This window comes from Grus americana, chromosome 10 (assembly GCF_028858705.1).
Source record: "Grus americana isolate bGruAme1 chromosome 10, bGruAme1.mat, whole genome shotgun sequence".
Lineage (NCBI taxonomy): Eukaryota > Metazoa > Chordata > Aves > Gruiformes > Gruidae > Grus > Grus americana.
Genome location: NC_072861.1, coordinates 21,376,346 through 21,397,344, shown reverse-complemented (window position 1 = coordinate 21,397,344; position 20,999 = coordinate 21,376,346). Strand labels below are relative to the sequence as shown.

The 20,999-nt window shown below is 48.2% G+C and overlaps 2 protein-coding genes across 7 annotated transcripts in view; both read left to right on the top strand.

The window, feature by feature from the left end:
- The first annotated feature begins 199 nt into the window (after positions 1–199).
- Positions 200–5,355, top strand: LOC129210669 (uncharacterized). Of its 2 annotated transcripts, none has more exons than XM_054836662.1 (3): positions 200–1,440; positions 1,522–1,662; positions 5,297–5,355. In XM_054836662.1, exons 1-3 carry the CDS (start codon positions 1,022–1,024, stop codon positions 5,322–5,324), a joined length of 588 nt encoding a protein of 195 aa, XP_054692637.1. In that variant the 5' UTR covers positions 200–1,021; the 3' UTR covers positions 5,325–5,355. The 2 variants fall into 2 exon arrangements, with proteins under 2 accessions (XP_054692637.1, XP_054692636.1); XM_054836661.1 differs by lacking the exon at positions 5,297–5,355 and adding an exon at positions 1,913–2,924.
- Positions 5,356–9,777: 4,422 nt separating this feature from the next.
- Positions 9,778–20,999, top strand: part of IGDCC4 (immunoglobulin superfamily DCC subclass member 4) — a 100,444-nt gene continuing 89,222 nt past the window's right edge. For all 5 annotated transcript variants that reach the window (XM_054837221.1, XM_054837219.1, XM_054837217.1 and 2 more), the window contains exon 1: positions 9,778–9,992. In XM_054837221.1, coding sequence (XP_054693196.1) covers positions 9,887–9,992 — 106 coding nt within the window. In that variant the 5' untranslated portion in view covers positions 9,778–9,886. The remainder of the gene's footprint in view (positions 9,993–20,999) is intronic.

Genomic DNA, 20,999 nt, shown 5'->3' with positions numbered 1-20,999 from the left:
AACTCCAGGACTGAAGCAAAAGCATCTCGCTGAAAAGCCAGTCAACACAGAGCTGAGCTGCCAAGGGCGGCGATGGGGAGAGCAGCCGGCAGGCTGGGGGGACGGGGGACGGCAGGGGCCAGCGTGGTTCTCCCTCCGCATTTCGTTTCGCCTGGGCTGCGGGTTAGCGAGGTCTCCTGCGCTCCGTGGAATTAGCTTCATCGTGGCATTTGGCTTCTCTGCAGAAAAACACTTTCTTTTCTTTTTTTTTTTTCCCCCCACGATAAAGTTTGAAGTCCCTCACCGCGGTGACAAAGGGAAGCTTTTGCATCTTTACGTTGTCCCTGCACAAGTGACATTTTAGGGCACGTTGGCTTTCCAGCTGCTGCAGATGACACCCATCGCCGGCCAACAAAGTCACCTTGCTGAGCAGCACAAACCAGCCCAGCTCCTTCCTGCAAACGGCACGCTTTGCCGCAGATTTGCTTCTGAGAAGCTTTTAATTCTCTTCTTATTCCTTTTCCATTCCCATCCCCTGGCTAACTTCTGTTTCAGACTGCTTAACAGTAAGCACGCAGAGCAGGGCAGGTTCTGCCTGCAAGGAGCCAGATAAACTATTCTCCTGTGGGCACTTGCCGTTATAAAACCCACACAATTTGTGTACAGCAAGACTTTGGGGACCTCTTGGCTTGGCTAGTATTTTGATAACTGAGCTTGTGTTGTTTCTCCCTCCCCTTGCCCTGTAGAAGATACTGTTTAAAATATAGCAAGTGGGAAGAGAAAAAAAACCCAAAAGACCTTTTCCCAACAAGGATATAAAACTTCCATCAAATCAGCCGTGCCACTAGAGACCCAAAGCTAATAAGTCGATCTTACATCTGTACAATAAACTCATTTATTAGGTTTTTATTTTAAGAGTTGGTGGTATTAATTAGATTGATATGGCCCATAAATCACTTGATTTGGCTGAGCCCTCAGATACTTGTAATTTAAATTAATACAAGTGCAGCTTAATTAATCTGATTAAATCCTGGGACAAGCAATGTACTGTTTGCAGCATCCAGGAGCAATTCACAGGGAAAAGGAGTATTTTAAGGGAACGCAGCTTCTCCATCGGAGGGTCAGATCGGCTCAGCTGGTGTATCGAGGTACAAGAGTGGAGCTGCAGAAGATGCAACCCAAAAAACCAGCACAACGTGCAAGGCGGGAAGCTAGACCTGCAAAGCCAAGCATCTTTCAAACATTGGAAAGCCCGGCCGCTTGCAGGGGCTCCGTGCAAAAAGCAGGCGCGGTACAGCCGCTCTCTGGCTCTGCCCCGAGACCCGGCAGCCAGGCAAAGCTCATCACAGCTTCAGGGCCAGGCGAGGAGCTGAACTTCACAAACTCACAGCAACCGCTCTGGTTTTGGGGAGTCCTGATCCTCTTTCATCCGTTGGCACCAAAAAATGAATTCGCCAGAAGGTGAGTTTAAGCCTTTAGTGAGCAGAAGCCACAGCCTGATCTCCTTTGCGGTCACTGTCTTGATATTTCTTTTCCCTTCAGTGCTGCTGAGGGGAGAGAACATTTCTTTCCAGGAGCGAATAACTCGTTAATCGGTTCTTCCTTGCCCAAGGGACTACGTCCCTGCCTCGTTCCCCAGGACACCGGCAACGAGCAGACCAGGAGGACCAGGCTGATGCGGAGGTAAGTCGATGTGCCCCATCCGAGATATTTCCCTTCCCAACGAGTATTTCTCCTCTGGTGATGTTTCTGGGTGCTGAGTCGTGGTAGTTGGGATTTTATTGTGGCTTACCTGTACGGAGGGCTGGATGCACCCTCCTGTGGGATACACGTTGCAGGGTGTTCTCGCTTCCTGGCGTTGAGGGTTCCTAAACCTTTACCAGGCGAATAACACCAGATACTCAACCGGTGTTTCTATCTATTTTTTTTCCAGAATGGTCTGGGCTGACAGCTCTGAAGATTGATGTTCCCTGTCTGTACAGCCCAGACAGCTGCCGGGCAGCCTTCTCCCTACGCTCCTGCTAATTTGCCTTAATCCTGAGTTTAAGTGAGGTCCCCAATGGATAAGAGTGGAATTCAGACCCCGTGGTCCGTCCCAGCCTTGGTTTCTCTGTTGCCCACAAGCAGTCCACGTGGGACGGTGGCACAAGTCTGATATTTACACCAGTTCCCCAGAAGCCGGATGAAAACTCCTTCCACGGAGACCACGGCACGTTTAGCAGCAAAGCACCAGCCCAGGGCTTGTGCAGCCGCAGGTTGTTTCCGTTAGAGTACGGCCGCCATAAAATATGTTTTCTTTAAAAGCAGGAGATAATGCTATTATAGCAGTTGGATTAATCTAATATTCTCCTTCATCTTCAAAAGGGAATTGCCTAAATGGCCAGAGAGAGACACATTTTACGAGTCCTTCTTAAGGGCTATCAATCAAACTTTCCAAGAAAGGCATTGATGCCCTTTTTGCTCACGAGAGGGAAATCAGATTCCCCACGGCTTTGCTTTCAGCCTGCTGTAGCCGTGCAGTGTAATAGCTGCATCGCAAATGGTCTGGACATCCTTTTCTTCCACTTGTACGGGGAGAAAAAAAACCCCAGAACCCATATGGAGGAAACCTGTAAGAAGAGAGGGAAACCAGCCCAATTAGAGGCAATGATCTCTTAGCTCTCTGCCCTCTCTCCCCCCTCCCCCCGGATGAAGCAGATGTAAAACAATAGCTTTATTTGTGAAAATTTTAATTGGGTAGTTCAAAGGAAGCAGCGGAGGCTCTTTTGATCTCTCGGTGTGTTTGAATGCCACGTTGCAATGGTGCCTGCTGGCCACGGCGGTGACCTCTTGTGTTAATTAGTGTTTATCTGAAATCGAATTAGCTCAGAATTGGCAGAAAGCAGAGTGAAAATCAGAGGATAATCATAGATTTGTGTGATTCTCAATTAGAAGTAAAAGCAGGTCTTTGGCTGCAGAAGTTGACATTAAAATAACTCTGTGAACATTATGGTTTTTGCTTTGTTTTTCTAATACTCTTCGTCAGATGGTACTATTTCTCTTACTAATACCCCGTGCTGCCTTCATCTTTGCTGAGTCTGCTGGTCCGCGATGCTCATTGGAACTTAAACCATAAACCAACACCGAACAATGATGCATTATTTATAGCAGACCGAATGCTGTAAGGTTGACAATAGTGCAAAGCTTCTCTTTCTTGTGGTCAGTAATCCATAAATAAATACATCATCTATTTAGGTTTGCAGAACTGTCTGACGGATGGGAATAGCCTGCATTATACAACGAGGGCACTGGGGATGCTGTGAAGGCCGGCACCTGCTTTTTTGGTGCAAACTGGCCATTTCTGAGTACCAGCATTAAAACTCTTTATGTAGACGGGGGTGTCAGAGCTGCCCAGTCACCTTCCTGGTGCCCATCTGTGAAGGTAAAGGGCAAGAGGGGTTCTCAGTGCAGGAACAGGAATGCATAAAAGCATCAGGTTCTCTCTGTCTTGTGAAATATTAGCAAAGGACAGCATTTTATAGCTAAAACTATCTCAAGAGGCAGGTATATGGTCCCAGTTTCTGAGTAGAGAATAGCCAGAGACATGGAAGTCAAACATCTGTCCACGCCAAACATCTGCAGACCTTCAGCGTGTTGGACTGAGATGAAATCCCATCCTCAGATCAGATCCAGATCCCAAAGTTTCCAAAGTGCAGGAATGGTTTTATTCCAACCTTGCTTTTTGCTCCGAAGCCAGCTTCAACTGACACTAAGTTAGAGGTGGACCTTACCGCTTGCCCAGGCAGCATGCTCATCATCCTGGAGCACGGCACTCCAAAAATAACCTGGTGGCTTTTACGCCACGTCCTTGGGCACACATCGCTATATTTTTCTATTTTCTGGGGTTAGCCACAAGAGGGTGGCATGATGATGTGCACCAGGCAGCCTCCCTGCTTCGGCTGTTTCGCTTCTAGCATGGCATTTTACAACCAGCTCTGTAGATCTAATAAAACTTCAGAACAGATCCTTGTTTTTGGCACATGAACACATTTCCCACTACAAAGGAGCCTGACGGGTGTTTCTGAAGGCAGTCCCGACTGTGCAGTATTCCTTGATGTTACATGTGTTCTTTATGCCTAAAACCAACCTTAGTTAGTAGGTACCGTAGCACCGTATAAAATTTAGACTATTTAGGGATCAAAACTTTTATTGGTACTTGGTAACTGCTGTAGGGAGAAGTCCACAGATGTTGTTTATGAGCAAATATTATTTTTCATAGTCATGCATGTTTACAAGACAGTGATGTTCTTATGCAACTGCTTTATAACACATCAGGATGTTTCTAGTGGGTCTTTATTTGATTATAGCTGACGGTGAACAAGCTGATTAACAAATATGCACAAAAAAGACTCACGTGACAGCAAGGGAGACTAACTTAAATGAAACAGATTCATTTCATCTAAAATCTGCCCAGCCTGGATTGTCTCCGCATGTTTTTCTAAATCAGACCGTCAGTAGCCCAAACCCATGTCACTCGAATAATGAATCGGATGATGTGTCTCTGAGTAAGGCAAGTTAGCATTTGATTTTGCAAAGCCTCGCTTGGGTGACAAGTCCTAGTAAGAGCAAGGAACAGGGCACAGGGGACGTCCAGGTAGGAATACAAATCGAAGAGACAAAAAAACCCCTCCAAGTTTTATATGCAAAGCTTTATAAATGCTAGAATTTTTTAATGTTACTTTAATGCGATAACTTTCCCCATGTAGACAGACAGGTGATGTTGATATTCGGAATACACCTCAGCTTCACTGTTGTTTCAGAGCCTGGCACTCATCTAAATCAAAACTCCCCGCCTTGGATCCATGCAGTTTCTGCAGGGTGTGAGAACCTCCGCTCGCTCATGGCTCTGGCTGTAGGGCCAGTGCCCTTCTTTGCAGAAATCCCTTGGGCCGTGAACATATTTTAAATCCAAGCTTCCGAATCTCATTACTTGCTGTCTTTTCCTCTTCCATTTGTTTTTCTCCTAACAATGCACCTGCCAATATCTGCCCCTGAGCCCCATTTTAAGTAGCACTTTCCATAGTTAATGTCACACTCTTGCTCCCTATCTGTCTTTGGCAACTGCCGACTGCCTGCAGCAGGACCAGAGGACGAGGGAAAGCCTTCCCTGGGTATAACAATAACACAACACCCATTCCTGGAAGAATGATGAGATAGGCTGCGTAATAAATATTCATAAGAGCAAGCGTAATGAAATGAATGTGTAGTATACTGAGGCTCCCTTAGGGTTTGGTCATCACATGTTTTTTTCCTCTTTTCTTTCTTCTCTGTTATACAGAATTGTCCTGATGTCCCTGGGTTGTTGAGCAAATTGCTTATTGTGTTGCTCACTTACACAATGCATGTTATTATGTGCAACCAGCTGCTCCTGTTTGGCATTGCTCGCACATACAGAACAGGAGGCTACCGTCACTTTTCTCGTCTGGAAGTCAACGTTCCCTCTAGTGCTGAAGTTGCTGCCAGACCAGAAGTCTGGCAACAAAGCGAGTCCTGGTGGTAAAGGTCCCTGAGAGACTCCTTTTCTGGGAAGACCGAGGTTGCAGTTTTGCAATGAGTTTGAGCTGATCCAGCTTTGTGCTGCCGTTGAAAGCTTCCTCGTGCCTCTGTCTGTATATTCCCATTGCTTTTCTTGTGCTGGCGCTAACTCCTGGGTGACTGCACAGGGAGCTGGAGCAGGGGACTCATTTTGTTGTTATTGTTGTTGCCAATTAAGTTTTCTGCACCATCCTTTCTGCTGTCCAGCTCCGGACTCATTCAAGCACTAATGCCGTCACAAAGGAAAGAGCAGCCAACTCTTCTGGTAATTAGAGCAGCTTAAAACCATCACAAAACGTCAACCTCAGCGTTGCAGACCTGTCGGGAGTCAGGGATGGTCAGAAACCAGAGCAAGACTGGGAAGTTTAATCCTGCTTGAGAGAGAAAGAACCTAAGCATGGTCCCAAACACGTCTCAGGTACTGACCCCCTGCAAGATAGGGGCGGATAGCTGTAGGCAGCACTTCATACCTGCCAAACTGGAGGGCACTAACCCCCGGGGGGATGCTTTCACTGAGAAGAAAAGAAGAAAGATGAACAAGTTCATCCACAAAAGCTTCGATGTGCTCTGACTCCAGAGCTATAGGGTTTGGCAGCGTGGGGATTTGTGTCTGAGCTGCCGTTCCTGATCAGTGGTCTGGGGGGAGCACACTGTCTGCAAAGAAAGTGGCTACTCCAAATTTAAACTGTCCTCTTCAGTGCGGAGTGAATTAAACTGAGAGAATATAAAGCAGTTTCGCCTGGAATAGGAACATCCTTATTATGATTTTTAAAATAGCTATTCTGCTTTAAATTGCGATCTCCTTTAACACTGAATTAACTTCCATTTCTTGCATTAGCTTTAACTGCTCTGACCCTGGACCACAGCTTCTCGACGCTCTGAACCCCTGCCCACGGGAGGCAGCCAGGTAGCATTTTCAGCGCTAGGATTCAGACTGAACCTCGAACTGGGACAACACTGCACTGCCTATTTAATAAAAATACACAGTGTGACATCAATCTTCCTTTTCCTCACTTCTTTTTCTCTGAAACAGCTTTTCCCTGTTCTTCGGGTTTCTTTTCTTTTAGGGGGTCTTCTATGGGAGCAGGCGTTGTTCTTTACCTGCGTTTGTTTAATGTCTTGCACAACCGGATCCCGGTAGTCCGAGTCCTACAGCTGCCAGCTGGAAGCAGACATGGGCCACTCAGCGTGGGTTTGGATTCAGAGTCTGGAGAAATTCTGGTTCAGATACCTCTGTGACACGTGCTGTTGTGCTGTGAGCCCTCCTGCATCTACACCAACTTTTCAAAAGCATGGATCCCCCCTTGGCTACAGGCATAGGAAAAGCTCCTGCTGAGCTAGATAAATTTATAGCGGCTTTTGCTGGATTTCCCTAATGAGCTCTTCATTGCTGGGATCTTGTACAAACCAAGAGATGTGTATGATATACTGTCCATATACCTGACTCACCAAAGATTTTTTTTTTTGAGCACAGAAATAACGTCTCCCGAAGGGGGAACAAAAGCTGAACTACAAACACCTGCCACTTGCTGCTGCTGCTCTTTGCCATTCACACTTTCTCAGCTCAAAGTATCAGAGGTTTGCAGCTATTGAAAGGTAGAAAGAAACCCCTCACCGCCAGCGATGGGAACATAGGGGAGTCTGCAGCACATAAATGGGGGCTTTTGCTTGCTGTAAGTATCGGGGCAGAAATGCCATTATCTGGGGAAGGAATGTCCCTTCTGTTGGCACAGGTCTGCTGTCACTTTGTTCTTTGGGGACTTACAGCCAGGGAGTTATCCCATCCTTCCCAAATCTACAAAGTGGCTCTGTCTCCAGGCTCTCCTTCCTCCGTAAAGGCTGCAAGAAGTCATTTCGTGCAGCACAGGGTATCCCTGCGGGCGGCTGCAACAACTAATGCCTACCCGGGAGGTGTGTGTGACACCAGGAACGCCTCCCTGCAGCCCCAGGACCGGCTCCTGTGAACACACATGTCGGCCAGCGTTGGCTTCAGCTGTAAAGGAGTCACCCTGCGGGAACACCAGCTGCGGCGAGCTCAGTTTGCGTGTGCCGACGCGGGTGGGAGAGGTGGATGGCGGGGACTTGGTGTTACTCTCACAGAGTACGTGTGTCATCAGTGTGAAAGAGCTGGTGCTCTGGGTCATGTTACCCATGCTTTCACAGTTCGAGGGCTGTTTGCTAAATCTTTTTCTTTCTTTTTTTTTTTCTTTTCCCCAGGGACAGATATTCACAGAATGTATCTGTTGCAAGCTGAGGTTTATTAAAATGCTGCTTTAATGCTGTTTCCACTGACACATGGGAAGACAGAGAGGTGCCACGGAGGAATTGAGTTACACTGTAGTATCAGGCAGAGAGCAAAGACAAGAATTAGACCTGGGGCTTTTGAAGCCAGTACCTGCTTCTAACCCTGACATGCTGGCAGGGAGCTGGGTCAATGCCTTAACACAGGCCAGTGCCATTAGCCAGAGCAGGCAGTATTTTGCAGACCACTAGCAGTTTTCATTATTTATATCATGCCAGATTTGCTTCACTTTTAGGTAAAGGTTTCCTTGCTTAAAGGGAGGGAGAAATGTCTGGGATTTGATGAAGAAAGAGCAGGGGTGTGTCGGAAAGAAACCACTGGCAGACACAATGAGGAGACATTCCTCTACAGCCTCCTTACAGCAATTTGACAGCACCTTTAAAACCACCTCACGCAGAAATGAGCAGGTGGGAAAGGCCCACAGAGAAAGGAGGTTTTGTGGAGGGTGTTAAGCTTTAGCTCCATGCTGGAGTAGTGCAGAAGGAAGCATGGCTATTGCTATCCCCTTTTCTTTCCGCAGGGAGGTAAGCGGATACAGGGTCGGTGGGTTTGCTGTGGCCTCATTGCCCCTGATGCTGGGCAAAGCCTCGCTGCATGTCTGTCCAGAGCAGGGGGCTGCTGGCTCCCAGGGCTTTTCTGTGCTGATAGTGCCAACTCATACACATGGGAAACCTGCTTCCCACCACGCAGCCTTTCTGGTTTCATTTAGGTTTTTATAGTTCATTATACAAGCTAATAAATAGGAGGGTCTGGATTAAAAAGGTTTCTTTTTTCATATTCTGCATAGCTGGAGCCCTCTGTGTATTCCACACTGCTGCGATAAAACATCCCCATGTGCCACACAGGCTCTTCTCCTTTTGGAGGCCAAAGCAGACCCCATCCTACCCGCTCCAGATGCACCTGCCCTTCTGCGTGGCACCAGCGGCCGAAGGAAGGTCTCGGTGTCATTTGTCCTCAGGACGAAACCTGCACCTGTGGCTTTACGTGCAGCCATGTAGCATGACTTTGTGTCTGGGACCCAGCCAAGCTGGGGAGGCAGCAGCCTTGGTCTCCATCTTTCAGCACCATTCACCTCCCTGCCTCATTTCCACTGCTTGGCTCAGCTGGCGGATGGGTCCTGCCTCTCTCCGCAGCGATGGAGTGTGGACAGGCTGCACCTTGTATTTTATTTGCTTTATTTTTAAAGACAGCTGAGAAGCATAGGCTAGACTTCAATGCCTGAAAAGCCCAATGAACGATATATACCTGAAGGAGCTGTGCTTCGAAACGAGCCCCAGTGGGACTGCAAGCTGAGGGTGATATGGTCACTGGTGTGTGTTTGCCTTGCAGCACAGCTGGGGCGGCAGCCTCACCTCCTCCCCACGGACACGGGCCTGCACCCGCCGAGAGCAAGGCCTGCGGGTGGGTGGCCATCAGCCCCCGGCTGTGGCGGTGCGAGCCGCTGGGTGCCTTGTGCCTGTCCGTCTGTCAGCGGAAAGCGGCGGGCAGCCGAGGGTGGGCGCCGCAGAGGGCTCCGGCAGCCCTGACGGGACACAAGGGCTGGCAGAGGTGTCCCCCCTGGAGCACCGTCAGGGGGAAGACGACGGCTGGTGGCAGCGCGGTGTTCTCCACACTCACCTGAGGCAAAAAGGGGAAAAAACCAAAACCCTAATGAGAAGGGGGAAAAAATTAATAAAAAACCCACATAAAATGTTTATAACCCCCTGTTTGCTGGCCTGGGGAGCTGCCGGCCCGGCGGACGAGGTCCGCACCTGCCGCGGCAGCCCGGCCCCGCTTCCCCCCCCCCCCCCCTCAGGGAACGGGGCCGCTCCCCCCGCCGCGGGCTGGCAGCAACCTGTTGGTCCCGCCGCTGTCGAGGAGGGCGGGAGGAGCCCCCCTCGGATCGGCGGCGAACCCGCTGACAAAGGCGGAGCAGCGGCAGGCCAGGGCCGCCCCCGGCAGCGGGGCCCGGCGGCGCCGGCGGGCAGCGTGGGGCTGGGGCGCTCGCACAAGATGGCGGTGGGGCGGCGGGAGAGCGCGCTCCCCTCTTAGATGCGGCCGCGGCGGCCCCTGCTCCCGGCGCCCGGCGGGGCTTACATGGCGCTGGAGGACCTGCTTTGTCTCTGCTTCTCCGCCCTCGCAGTCCTGGCCGTGCAAGGTGGGTGAGGAAGGAGAGGGTGGTGGTGGGGGTCGGTGCCCCGGAGCCCACGGAGGGTCGCGGTCGCGCGTGGGGCCGCGGTGCCACCTGCCCTTGCACTGCGCCCAGCCCAGCCATGGGCAGCGGCCGGCTCCCCGCGGGGATGCGCTCCTTGGCCGGGACCCTCTTCCCCGCCGTTTCTCGCCCACCCCCCCCCACCGTAGCAGCCCTCTCTCCCCCTTCATGACCGTTCCCCCCCAGTCGCCCTTTTCCCCCCTCAGTGGCCGTGTCGTCCCTGCCGTGGCCATTTTTCACACACCCCCTCCATCCCCTTCTCTTCCCCGGCCGCTTTCTGTCCCCCTGAGTCAGGCGACAGCCGTGCTCCTGGCCGTGTCTGGACAGTGCCTCCTTTGGGGGTCACCTTTTGGGGGTGACAGTGGGTGTCCCCCGCAGGGATCCCCCCTCAGAGGGCTGGGGGGGGGGAGCAGGCCAGCAGCAGCGACCCCCGGGCCTCTGTCTTGCCAGCCCTCAGTGGCGGTGCTCAAGTTTCCTCTGGAAACTGGCTGCTGTGCCAGAGCTGGCCCGGGGCTGAAGCGCTTGTCCAGCGTGGGGCTGGCCCGGAGCAGGCCCAAGTGTCTGGCAGGGCTATGGTGGGGACCCTCGTCTCCCCTCGCCCTGCTCTCGCCAGGGCAGGATGCGTTGGTGGGCAGATGTCCTGTTGGTCAAGGAAGTGACCCAGGAATAGCCATGCTCCTCGCGCCCTCCGTTTTGCAACGGTTACGCAAACAGCTCCGTGTGTGGGTACACGTATGCTTGTCGAGCCGGCCGACTTTCTGTGTTTGCCATTGAAGTTTGCATCGAGGGTCGTTGGAGCTGCAGACCTTGGGGTGCGTGGTTTGTTCCCTATGCGTGCACAGACCCGCAACAGCTTTTGTCCTCATCCCCGAGAAGGGGTTGGAAGCAGTAGGCTGGCGGAGCTGCACCGAGAAACGTGAGTCGTGTGCGTGCTCTGGAGTTGCTCTTGTTTAAAAGAGCCTCCTAAACGGGGGATTGCGGTGGAGGAGACATCCCTATGTCATTGTACATTTTTATTCCTCTTTATGATGCATTCAGGTTTGGCAGAACATAATAACAGCACAAAGGATGTTTAGTCTTTATAGCTTTAAAAATAGCCTTTGAGGGGAGAATACAGTGTGGTGGGCGGCTACAGGGTTGTTTTCTTTTATTTCTTTTTTTCGGAACATTGTGAGCTCCCGTAAGGGGTAGGTTATCATTTGATATAGGTGCAGCGTTACGGTGGCTGTGTGTAGAAATGAATAATGGTCCATGTGAATGGCCCATTGTCATCGGTCCATGTGGGTTTTTCTAGATGGATGGTGGTCTGTGACCCCACCAGCAGATGAACGGGTAAGCTGGGGTGGGAGCTGCATCTCCTGCGTGTTGGAGCAAACAGGAAAGTGGATCCTGAGGCTTGTAATGGAGAACAATGATTTAAAAAAAAAAAAAAAAGAAAAAAAGCGAGGTGGTGGAGCGGATGTTGTTTTTCAAATGCACTTCAACAAGAAAACTTCAAATGCTTTGTGGGAATTTGCAGTTGTGGCTTCTCTGCTTTTTTTTGCAAGCAATTAGGCAACTAGTGAAAATTGTTTGTTTGTTTGTTTTCTAACAATGGGCCACGTATTGTGTAAAGAGGTAGAGAGTGCATCCCCGCAGTCTGTGGATGTGCCACTCGGTACATGCGGATGTGCTTTCCAACAGGTGGGTTTGATTCTGAAAAGAAAAACATGGACTTGTTTCAATCTGAAATTAATTTGGCAGAGGGTTGAAATGGTTTTGGGAAAGTCTGCATTTGATCCCTAAGCCCACGTGTTTTGATCCAAAGTTCAAGCTTCGCTGGGTATGAAATACTTAAAAGTAGACTGGAAAACCTTCCCCCCTCTGTGGACTTGATGGAAGCTGTACCAGTTCGCACTAGCTGGGGATGTGATCCAGTGTTTTGAAAGCCTTCTGCCTGTCTGTCTTTGAGACTGTTTTCCCTGCAGTAGCAGGAAGGGGTTTAAGAAAAAAAACCAAAACCCCAACCAACCCCTCTTCAGTTGACTCTGGCAAGGGGGTTGTGCGGGTTGCTTTCCTTGGGGCTCTCGACAGGGGACGTGTTGGTGGGAAGTGGGCTGAGCTTTCCATCTGAGTGATCAGCTGAAATCCATCTGGGGTTATGTCATTTGGATTTGTGGTTGGGTCCTCTTGCTGCAGAACAGATTTCTTTTTTTGACATCACCTAACTTTAGTTCTGATTTGTTTTATCCTTCTTGTCGCATTTGTCTTGGCGGCGTAACCCCGCAGCCTGCCGTGTGCAGTTGGTGCCTTTGCCTAGGGAAGTCAGTGTTGCCATTGTTCGGGGATCGCACGTCTCTGCCGCTGCGGTCGCCTGCGCTTCGCAGGACGTCACCTGCATGCAGATCCGCTTGCTCCATTGACTGTGGTGTTGTAGTGTCGCCTGTCCGTGGGCTGGGTTGCAAGGAGGCAGGAGGAGCGGTGCAGGGAAGGGGTTTTTCTTATGGTCCCCAAGAAATGAGGGGCGCTGACAGTGGCAAACACTCCTAGTAGTGAGGTTTTGCCTGTATCATGTTTCCCGGGGCAGTTTTCTTGTGCGGGAGCTTGCTGCCGCTGTGCTGTGGCTGTCATGACAGCCAGTCTCCAAGCCCTGACAGCAGAGGCTGCTCGAAAGTGGGGAATGTTTCTGCTCGTGTTTCCCTGTTTATCTTACGGTGTGTGAAGCTGAAGGAGGAAACCAGAACCAAGCCTCAGCGGTTTATTTTCCCTGTTTTCCCTAGCTTTTTCCTTCTCTCTTTCTTTTTTTGTGCCCACTCCTTTCACTACCTTGAAGTCCAAAGTGAAGCAGAACCTGATAATTTTCTGATGTCTCCCCCATTTCTGCAGCAGACTTTCTCCTGGCAGCTGTAGAAAGTTTGATCTGCTGCAGGGGGCCCCACGCGGGGTGGGTGTATCGCTGATGGTTTGCGAGCCGCTTCAGAGTGGTGCAAGTAATAATTTAAAAAGAAAATGTTTGGCAATTTGCCTTTCCCTGGGGAAGAAGGGAGACGATTCTCCCTGCTTGCGTGCTTGCAGCCTGATTTGGAGCTGGAAGCAGCTTCTGTGGTACGGCGCAGGTCTCTGTGCATTGGGGACACCAGAGCCACCAGCGTTTGGGGAACTGCTGGGGTGGGTTGGGCGTTGCCATGGCACACGGGATGTCTTGCTTGAGAGCCTGCCGTGATCCTGGGCCAGTTGCTTCATCTGCTCTAGTGTCCTCAGGGGCTATCTTTAGACAAAAGTAGAGCTGTTGCGTGCTTCTCTGTCGAAGGTGTTGAGAGGGTAAAATCCATCAATGAGGATGAAAATCCATCAATAAGTATTCTGCATGTATATAGTCTTTGCCACTATAGTGTACAACTATCCCGAGGGCAGGGTGCTACATTGTCCAGTGCTGGCTCACGAATCTGTGACTCCTGAAATTTTATTGCTTGCCAGGTGATTTGAACTCTGCCCTCGTCAGAGCTGCCCTCCCAAAGGCTGGCTGTTTTCCCAGGGAAAAAACCAGGTGCTTGTGAACTAGTTTGAGCTTTTGCAGCGCAAGAGATGCTGCTTGCATGATTTACACGCTCCTCTCCTGTTTAAATGGCTGCCTGGCCATTAAGCCTAGTCATGGTTATATAATTAAGATGGGAATTAATATTTAATCTGATTGTAATTTGTCGCTGGAGTCCATCCCAAACTCTATCTCTGTGTGAGGTGAGTGGGTACCTGAGGGAAAACTGAGGCCAGCGTTACACGTAGGGGATTTTCTGCTTGGACACTTAGAATTATAGGATTGCCTTGGGTGATGGCAGAAACCCTAACCTTTACAAACCCAGAGCGATCACAGTCATTTTGTTATCTGTAGGAAGCAAATGTTTGCTTTATAGTCAGCTGTAATACTACAGGGGATATGGTAAATCCTTGTTATCAGTATTTGCCAAGTGCATGTTGGGCCAAAATCAACTCTGGTGCAATTTCGTTGCTTTCTGAAGAGCTGGATCTGCTTGTCTGCAGTATTTTTAGTTTGTTTTTTTAAGGAAAAGAGACTTAGGTAGTCATACTGTTTGGTTGTCTATCCATCTCCCTTTTCCAAATAATTTTTGGACCTGCTGGTCAGTCACAGCTAATGTGGATATGGAGAGTTCTGAGTTTTTGAAAATAAGTGATTGAATAGAGGACAGAGACATGGTTTCTGCAGGGACTGAGGCACTGGAAAACCCACATAGGGGAGGAACCTGAAGTGCCTCAACTGCAGGAAGAGCTTTGAACAGAGCTTGCACCTTGCGACTGGATTACCCTGTCCCACCCAAACAAGACACAAAGCTGCAGGAAATCACAATCTCAATGTCCTTTTATCCACTTGTTTATTTTTGAAGTCTTTTATGCTTTAAAACATGCTGTTGTTTTATGGTTACGCCAGCATTCACGTCACAGGGCTTGGTAGCTGTTTTGCTTTCCTCTCTTCTTGGGAAGGCATTTTCCAAACACAGGACTTGGAGCTGCTGTGACATTGGCTGTTTCTGTTGCCTTTGGTCACTTGCTGTCTTTGCCTCAGTTTCCTCATTTGTTCCAACTGGGCAGAAGATGCTGTTGCACACTGTAAATATGTGAACACCATTGTCACTCTAAGTACCCTTCTTGCATTTGTTAAAATCCCATGAGTAAGTGACCTCCAAGTGCTGCTTATGCTTTTCTGACTTAACGGCTTCTTGGTGAGAGGATCCACAGTTGTTAAAACTCAATCTGCCATCCTCATAAAAAGCAGAGTTGAGCTGTGTTTTCATGAGCCCTTCTAGAGATGCTAAACCCCACACCAGACATGAGGGGAAGGACTGAAGAGCCCCCTTCTAGTTTGTCTGACTTTTGCTGGTATGCTGAAGTCATCCTTGAAACATCATTGAATTTTCCTAATTTCAAGGAGTACAGAGCCTTCATAGGGAGGGAGGGGAAGAGCTGGTCAGTGTGTACTTCCAGGAAGGTAGATACCTGCTAGAGTTGCAGCTGCTGGGAAGAGAAATTCCCTGAGAGAACCCAAACACTTGTCATAAGCCTTTTTTGAGCATATCTAACACTTTCCTGTTTGCAGGTGTCAAGACACTTTGCTTGTGAGCGTGTAGGTCATGGTGCTTCTCCCTTGGATGTGTTTTCGTTCATGTCACTGGTGCCCTTTGGTGTCTCTGTCTGAGTCAGATCCTCTCCTCCTCTTAATCCATGGGATCCTGCTGTTGTGATATGGGCATGCTTTATCTGAGATGCAGTGTGTTATCTCCATGGGTAGTAAACGTACTCTGGTGGTTATGATAAGCAATTACTGTATTCCACTGAAACTTTCATATCAGATGTTCTGGAATTATTTAAAAATCTGTATCTGCATTTTAAACACAATTGCTTGTTACTGCCATATTAAATTCAGCTGAGCTATTGAATAACCTGGTTTATTCTATGCTTTCTTGTTTTTTAATGTTGTAATTTTTTTTCAAGCTCTCTCATGGATTTCTTGCGGACAGGTCTTTAATATTAAAGGTGTGTTAATGAAACGTGAGCATCCCCAGAGGTTGCTCTCAGCCCAAATTGGTGGGAGGATTAAAACCTAGTGTGTGAAGCTATTGCACCTGTGCTCAGTCTGCTGTGGCCCTTTCCCTTATTCTGACTTCCCTGCTCTTATTTCCTGCTTGGGTTGTTGAACCACATTCCCTTTGGAGTCAGGATGGCTTAGCACCTTGTTAAATGTAAGAGTTTGGGAAATCAAACAGTTAAAACAGAACTCCAGAGAAAGGTGCTGGGTGGCAGAACTTGGAGCAGAAGTGGAGCAAACCTGAGATGCAGAAGTGATGCCAGGCTGGCGGTGGGTCATGGGGAATGAGATTAAGGTCCTGCTTTGTGTTTCATTGCCTGTGCTGGGAAATATGCATCCTTGATAGTTTCTAAATTGACTGTCGATAGATGATCAAGTTAATTGGTGTGACCAAAAAGGTCATTACTTAATGGGATGGATTTCCCATGCTGTGTTGTGTTAATACACCAAGGGTTTTGGCAAAACCTGGCTGTTTATGCATGCAGGGCTTTGATGGATCTTATTTTTCAAAAGCATCAGTAGTGCTTATAGACTTCAAAATTACCTGAAGTTTTGCACTTAATTCAAGACTGTCCTCTCTGTGTCTCTTGGCTAGTTGATCTGATTTGCAGAATGGGTGCATGTATTTTCCAGACAAAAGGGGAATTGTGCCTGATACTAAAAGAAAACTAGAAAAGTATTCACTGGTTTTATTTTTTTTATTATTTGTTGTTGCAACTGAGAAGGCTTTTATGTTCCTCTGGAAATCTTTGTCCCTTTTTTGCCTCTCTTTTTGGAGGTGGTGTAGTGAAAAGCTCCAGTGTGCTCCTTCTAGTGCCAATGTGATGTGCAGTTACCTTTCTGGAAATATTAGTGCTGTCGTAAAAGGATGATACGCATAGTCCTCTTAATCGTGTTGGCCCAGAGGGACTGGGCTAGTTGCAGCCCCTTTCTGTGCCCTACCAGTCCCGCTCGCCTGTTGACTCTTGGCAAAGCCTTGAGAGAGCACATAGGAAGGAGACATGGAGCTTTTCATGACCAAAAAAGACAAGGGTAAGGGAGGGCAGAGAATTAGCAGGTGTTCAGGCTGATGTCCAGGGGGTTTAGCCTGTGGCGTTGGGATGGGACCTGTCACTGTATGGGAGATAAGGCTTGTGTTCGAGGTGCTGGGGCTTGCTTGAGGTTATCTTCAGCAGTGGGGTAAGAAGTGTGGAGGTTCTGGGGCCACAGGCTTGACTTTCCATTATTTCCTGCTTGATAGATATTTTCCCTGCCGCAGAGGCTCAGGCAGCCCTGCTGTTAGAGAATTCCTGTTGTGATAGGAGGGCAATCATGTGCTCCGCAGGTTTGTGTGCCTTGCGAAGGCACTATGTGTTGTTGCATAGCAAGGCATCTTGGCAAAATACACGTAGAAGATAAAAGGGGAAAAAGAAACCCAGCATCTGATCCAATACCAACTCCTTTGCTGGGTTGGCAAAAATTGTTTAGATCCTCCTTCCCAAGAATGATTTTATAAACATAATACTGCCTATTAGCCATGTAAATTACTGTCATTGGTGGCAATTGTTGTGATGGAAAGATAAGTGTCTTGAAACTCTGGTTTGATTTACCCCTCCTGCCCCCCCCCCAGCTTGCTAACCAGTTGTTTATGTCAGCACTGATTGCGGCTTTTGTCAGAGAAATCAAAATATTGATCAAAATTATTTAGCTCTGTTTTTCCTAGGTCACAGTAAATGCAACTTTTCTTTTTTTTCCTTTGTACTCCTTTCCTCGAGGAGATGAGCTGTACGTTCCTGAAGTCAAATGTCACCCGCTTGAAGAGGGTCCTTAGGAGCAGACTTCGTATCTGGAGGCTTTCCTCAAGAGTCTGTCAGTTGAAAATCTGGCTAGCAGCATTACCTCAAGTACTATTGTGGGGTTTTCTTTACGTGCAAAGTGGGGAGAGAAGGAAGTTTCTCCCAGCTGCTGGCAGAGAATAGCTTCCCATTTACTTAACGCTTGTGGCTGCTGCCAGGATTTTCTGTTTAGCAGCGGAGGGAGTTAAGTGTGGGGTGAAAGGCTTCAGTAACACTTCAGCATCCGGGCACGAGGCTGAGCTGTCAAATAATTCTTCTCCCTCTTTGTTGTGTGTTTTTTTTTTTTTTTTTTTTTATACCAGTCAAGGCGCTTGGATAGTTTTGTAGGTTGAAGGCTAGTGAGGATGTGCTGGCTTCGTGTGTACTGCAAGAGGCTGAGAACATTTCTTGTTTCAGGTTTAACGGGTGTGCTTGAACAAGAAAGAGCATCTCTTAAAGAGCAGTGCCCGCTTCTGACTTAAAACTGTCTTGTGGGTGCTTGTGCCTCACAGCCCCTCAGTAAGCTGGTTTGATGTCCTCGCTCACTAATGCACACTTTCATTTAGTCTGAATTTACCTAGCTGGGGTTTATAGGTGTGTATGAAGACAGGTACTGGTGTGAAAAGCCTCCCTGTGAGTAAGTGTACACTGAGAGTTTCCTGGTAACCTGCTCTTTACTGAGCTGAATATGTGTAGATCCTTGAGTCTTTCACCTGTTTTCCATCCCTTAATCTCAGCCTTGTGTAGCTAACACTAGTGTACGTAAAAGCCCTGCTTTTCTCAGCAGTTAGGTGTTTGCTCAGCAGAGGAATTTCTTAGCTACTTTGATTCAGAGCCCGACTTTTCAGATCTGGACCCTGCGAGTCTCTGGGGGCACCTGTTCCCCCACAGCTTAGGCAGAGCTGCTGTTCAGCTCGGACAGCTGGTGCTGGATGCGGCTTTCCAGATGTGATGGGACTGGAGCCAAGCAGAGGGAAAGGTAAAGAAACCTTCAGCTCTGAGAGTGCCTCTTTGGTGAGCAGCCGAGCTGTTGCCAAGGCAGATTTTGGATTTTGCAATGGAAAACATGCAGGAAACCAGAGGAAGAATTGGAATGGGGCACGTATGTGCAGCTTCCGTATTGCTTTTAATGAGAAAGGCTGCTATCTAAGCTGGAATCACACCATGTAGTTATACTTGTGTAGAAAAATACTCAGTCTTACAGCAGCTTTCACCAAAAAACATCTCAGCCACGTCCTCCATCAGCACTTCAAATACAGGTGGAGCATATGGAGCTTTGCCCTCTCCTGCTCATAAAGATTCCTCTGCCCTTTTCCATGTCACCTACACAACATGGTTTTTATTTTCTTGTGTAAATGTCTCCAGCCTCTGCCCAGCTGTGTCCATGAAGCAGCAGTGAGCCTTCAGAAGTAGGAAACCAATAGTAGGACTTCTCAGGCTTTAGGAAGGAGACATGTGGTTCCCTGCTGCATGGCACACTTAAGAGTGGCTTCAGGCAAGCCTCTGCATCAGAGTTTTTAATTTGTAAAATGAGGTATTAAAATTCCTCTCAGAGGGACTGAGCATGAATACATTTGGGGTGGAGGTGTCCAGGTGCTGCGGGGCAGCATATTTTAGATGGGGAGGCCTGTAGAGATGGGGGAATAGGTGCTGGACAAAATGCATCCGTGTACGTGGCTGTGCAGATGTGGTTGTGCCTGCCTGTCTGTGGTGCATCAGCACTGGATGTGTGCGGGTGCAGTGTGAATACAGAGATGTGTATGTGATATGTGCAGGCCTATAAATGAAAAATCCTGATTACTTGTTTATGTATTTTAAAGTTTGTGGGTTTAAAAAAATACTGCCCTTGTAGGGAATATTTTCTTCTCACCAGAAACTTGTTAGACTAGAAATTTCACAGTATTAATTTTTATGGCATTTCCTAAGCTGAACTAATTGGGTATTTTGGAAGGGGGAAGACAAGGGTGTGGATGTGCGTTTTCATGTAGATTTCATTAAAAATGTGACTTGGATTATCCCGCTGAGTGATGTGAAGGTCTCTGCTGGAAAATGCAAGTGATTATAGGCTGGTGACTAACAAATAATCCTTGGCTAATATGAGGTGGGCACAATTAATGTTAATCCCTGCTCAGCAGTAGTGAAAGTTGGATAAAGTCAGGGAGATTTTGCAAGGCTGTTACTGACCTGAACATGAGAATGATCACCCAGCACTCGCTAAAATGAAACTGGCACTTTGGAAGAGGCATCGTTCTCATCATTTCCTTCTTACACTAGAGAAGGAGCTATTCAAAATGGCCCAAAATTGCCTGGTTATGAAGATGAGAATTTCTCCTGCACTGATGTTATGTGCTGAGGCACACAGGACCTCATTAAAAGAGGAGCAGCAGGAATTAGTCTAGATTAATGGAAATAAATCTGTTTTTACTAACAAATGAGGTTGTGTTCCTTGGTCTAGAGCAGGCACCATCTATAGTGCTCATCTAGCAGTCTGATGCACAGAGGCAAAACCTTTCCTCACTGTGGAGAGAAAAAAAAAAAACAAAAAAACCAAGGATGATTTGGGCATTTTTGCTGAAATCTTAGTATACTTGCAGGTGTTGTTTTTAGATGTGTTCTGGTGAAATAAACAGAAGTCCGGAGACAGCAGGGAGAAGTATCGCATCCGAGCCTGGACCCTGTTGATACAGGAGGGCTCCAGAATGGTGTGATGGTCCCCACAGGCATTCTGCTGCTTGGGTACCGTAGCGTTGAAAGCGTGTCCTTCACCATTTGGAAGCAGACCCAGTCCTTTTACTGCTTTGTCCTCAAACTGTCAGGTTTCAGCTGGCTGCAGCTTTGGAAAAAGGAAAGATTTATGTGCTCTGAAGTGAAACTTGCCCTGACAGTGGGTAAATGCAGTGTAGATGTTGGGAAGTTAAGCAGTCAAGTAGGTGCAAGGGATTTTGGAACATAGGCTATGAAATATATTTTCTTCCTGTTATTGTGATGTAAGTAAGTTTAAATTTGGAAATGGGAGGGCAAATTCCCACCCATTCTGACCCTCAGTCCTAACCATCTTCAAAAGGTGGTACTGCTCCTTGTTTTCCATAGATACGGGTGTTTTCTTGCTGTTTCTCCTAACATGATCCCTGAGCTGTAAGAGCTCACTTTGCATTTTCACTGATAACTGAGTTTCCAGATCACAGTCAGATACTGTCTTTTAAAAGTGGACTCGGTGAGAAGTTATGCCAGGAGGATGCAAAGTCCTGAGACGGTCAAGTCCTTGGTAAGATCATCGCGTTGTCTAGCTGTGGGCACTCCTTTGACTTAAACAGTTTAGCATCTCATATTTTATTATTTTCAATGTCTCCTCCTCAAACCTACCCTCTTATCTGCTATTGTCCAAGTAAGGCTGGTTGGCTAGCTGTATTGATAGCGTACCTTTGTGGGTTAAGTGATAACAAAAAGGAGCGGAGCGTGGCTAGATAAAGCTAGGGGTAATCCACACCCATGGAGGGAGCCGGCGTCAGACGCTGCAGCCTGTAGCCAGGCAGTGAAGCACAGATGGGTTTTGTGACTTCC

What these genes read in the sequence shown, in the direction of transcription:
- LOC129210669 (XM_054836661.1), top strand. Translation starts at nt 1,022, where the DNA reads ATGTACTGTTTGCAGCATCCAGGAGCAATTCACAGGGAAAAGGAGTAT. An exon ending in AAAAATGAATTCGCCAGAAG is followed by an intron (nt 1,441 to 1,521) that starts GTGAGTTTAAGC and finishes TTTTCCCTTCAG; the next exon opens with TGCTGCTGAGGGGAGAGAAC. An exon ending in AGGACCAGGCTGATGCGGAG is followed by an intron (nt 1,663 to 1,912) that starts GTAAGTCGATGT and finishes TTTTTTTTCCAG; the next exon opens with AATGGTCTGGGCTGACAGCT.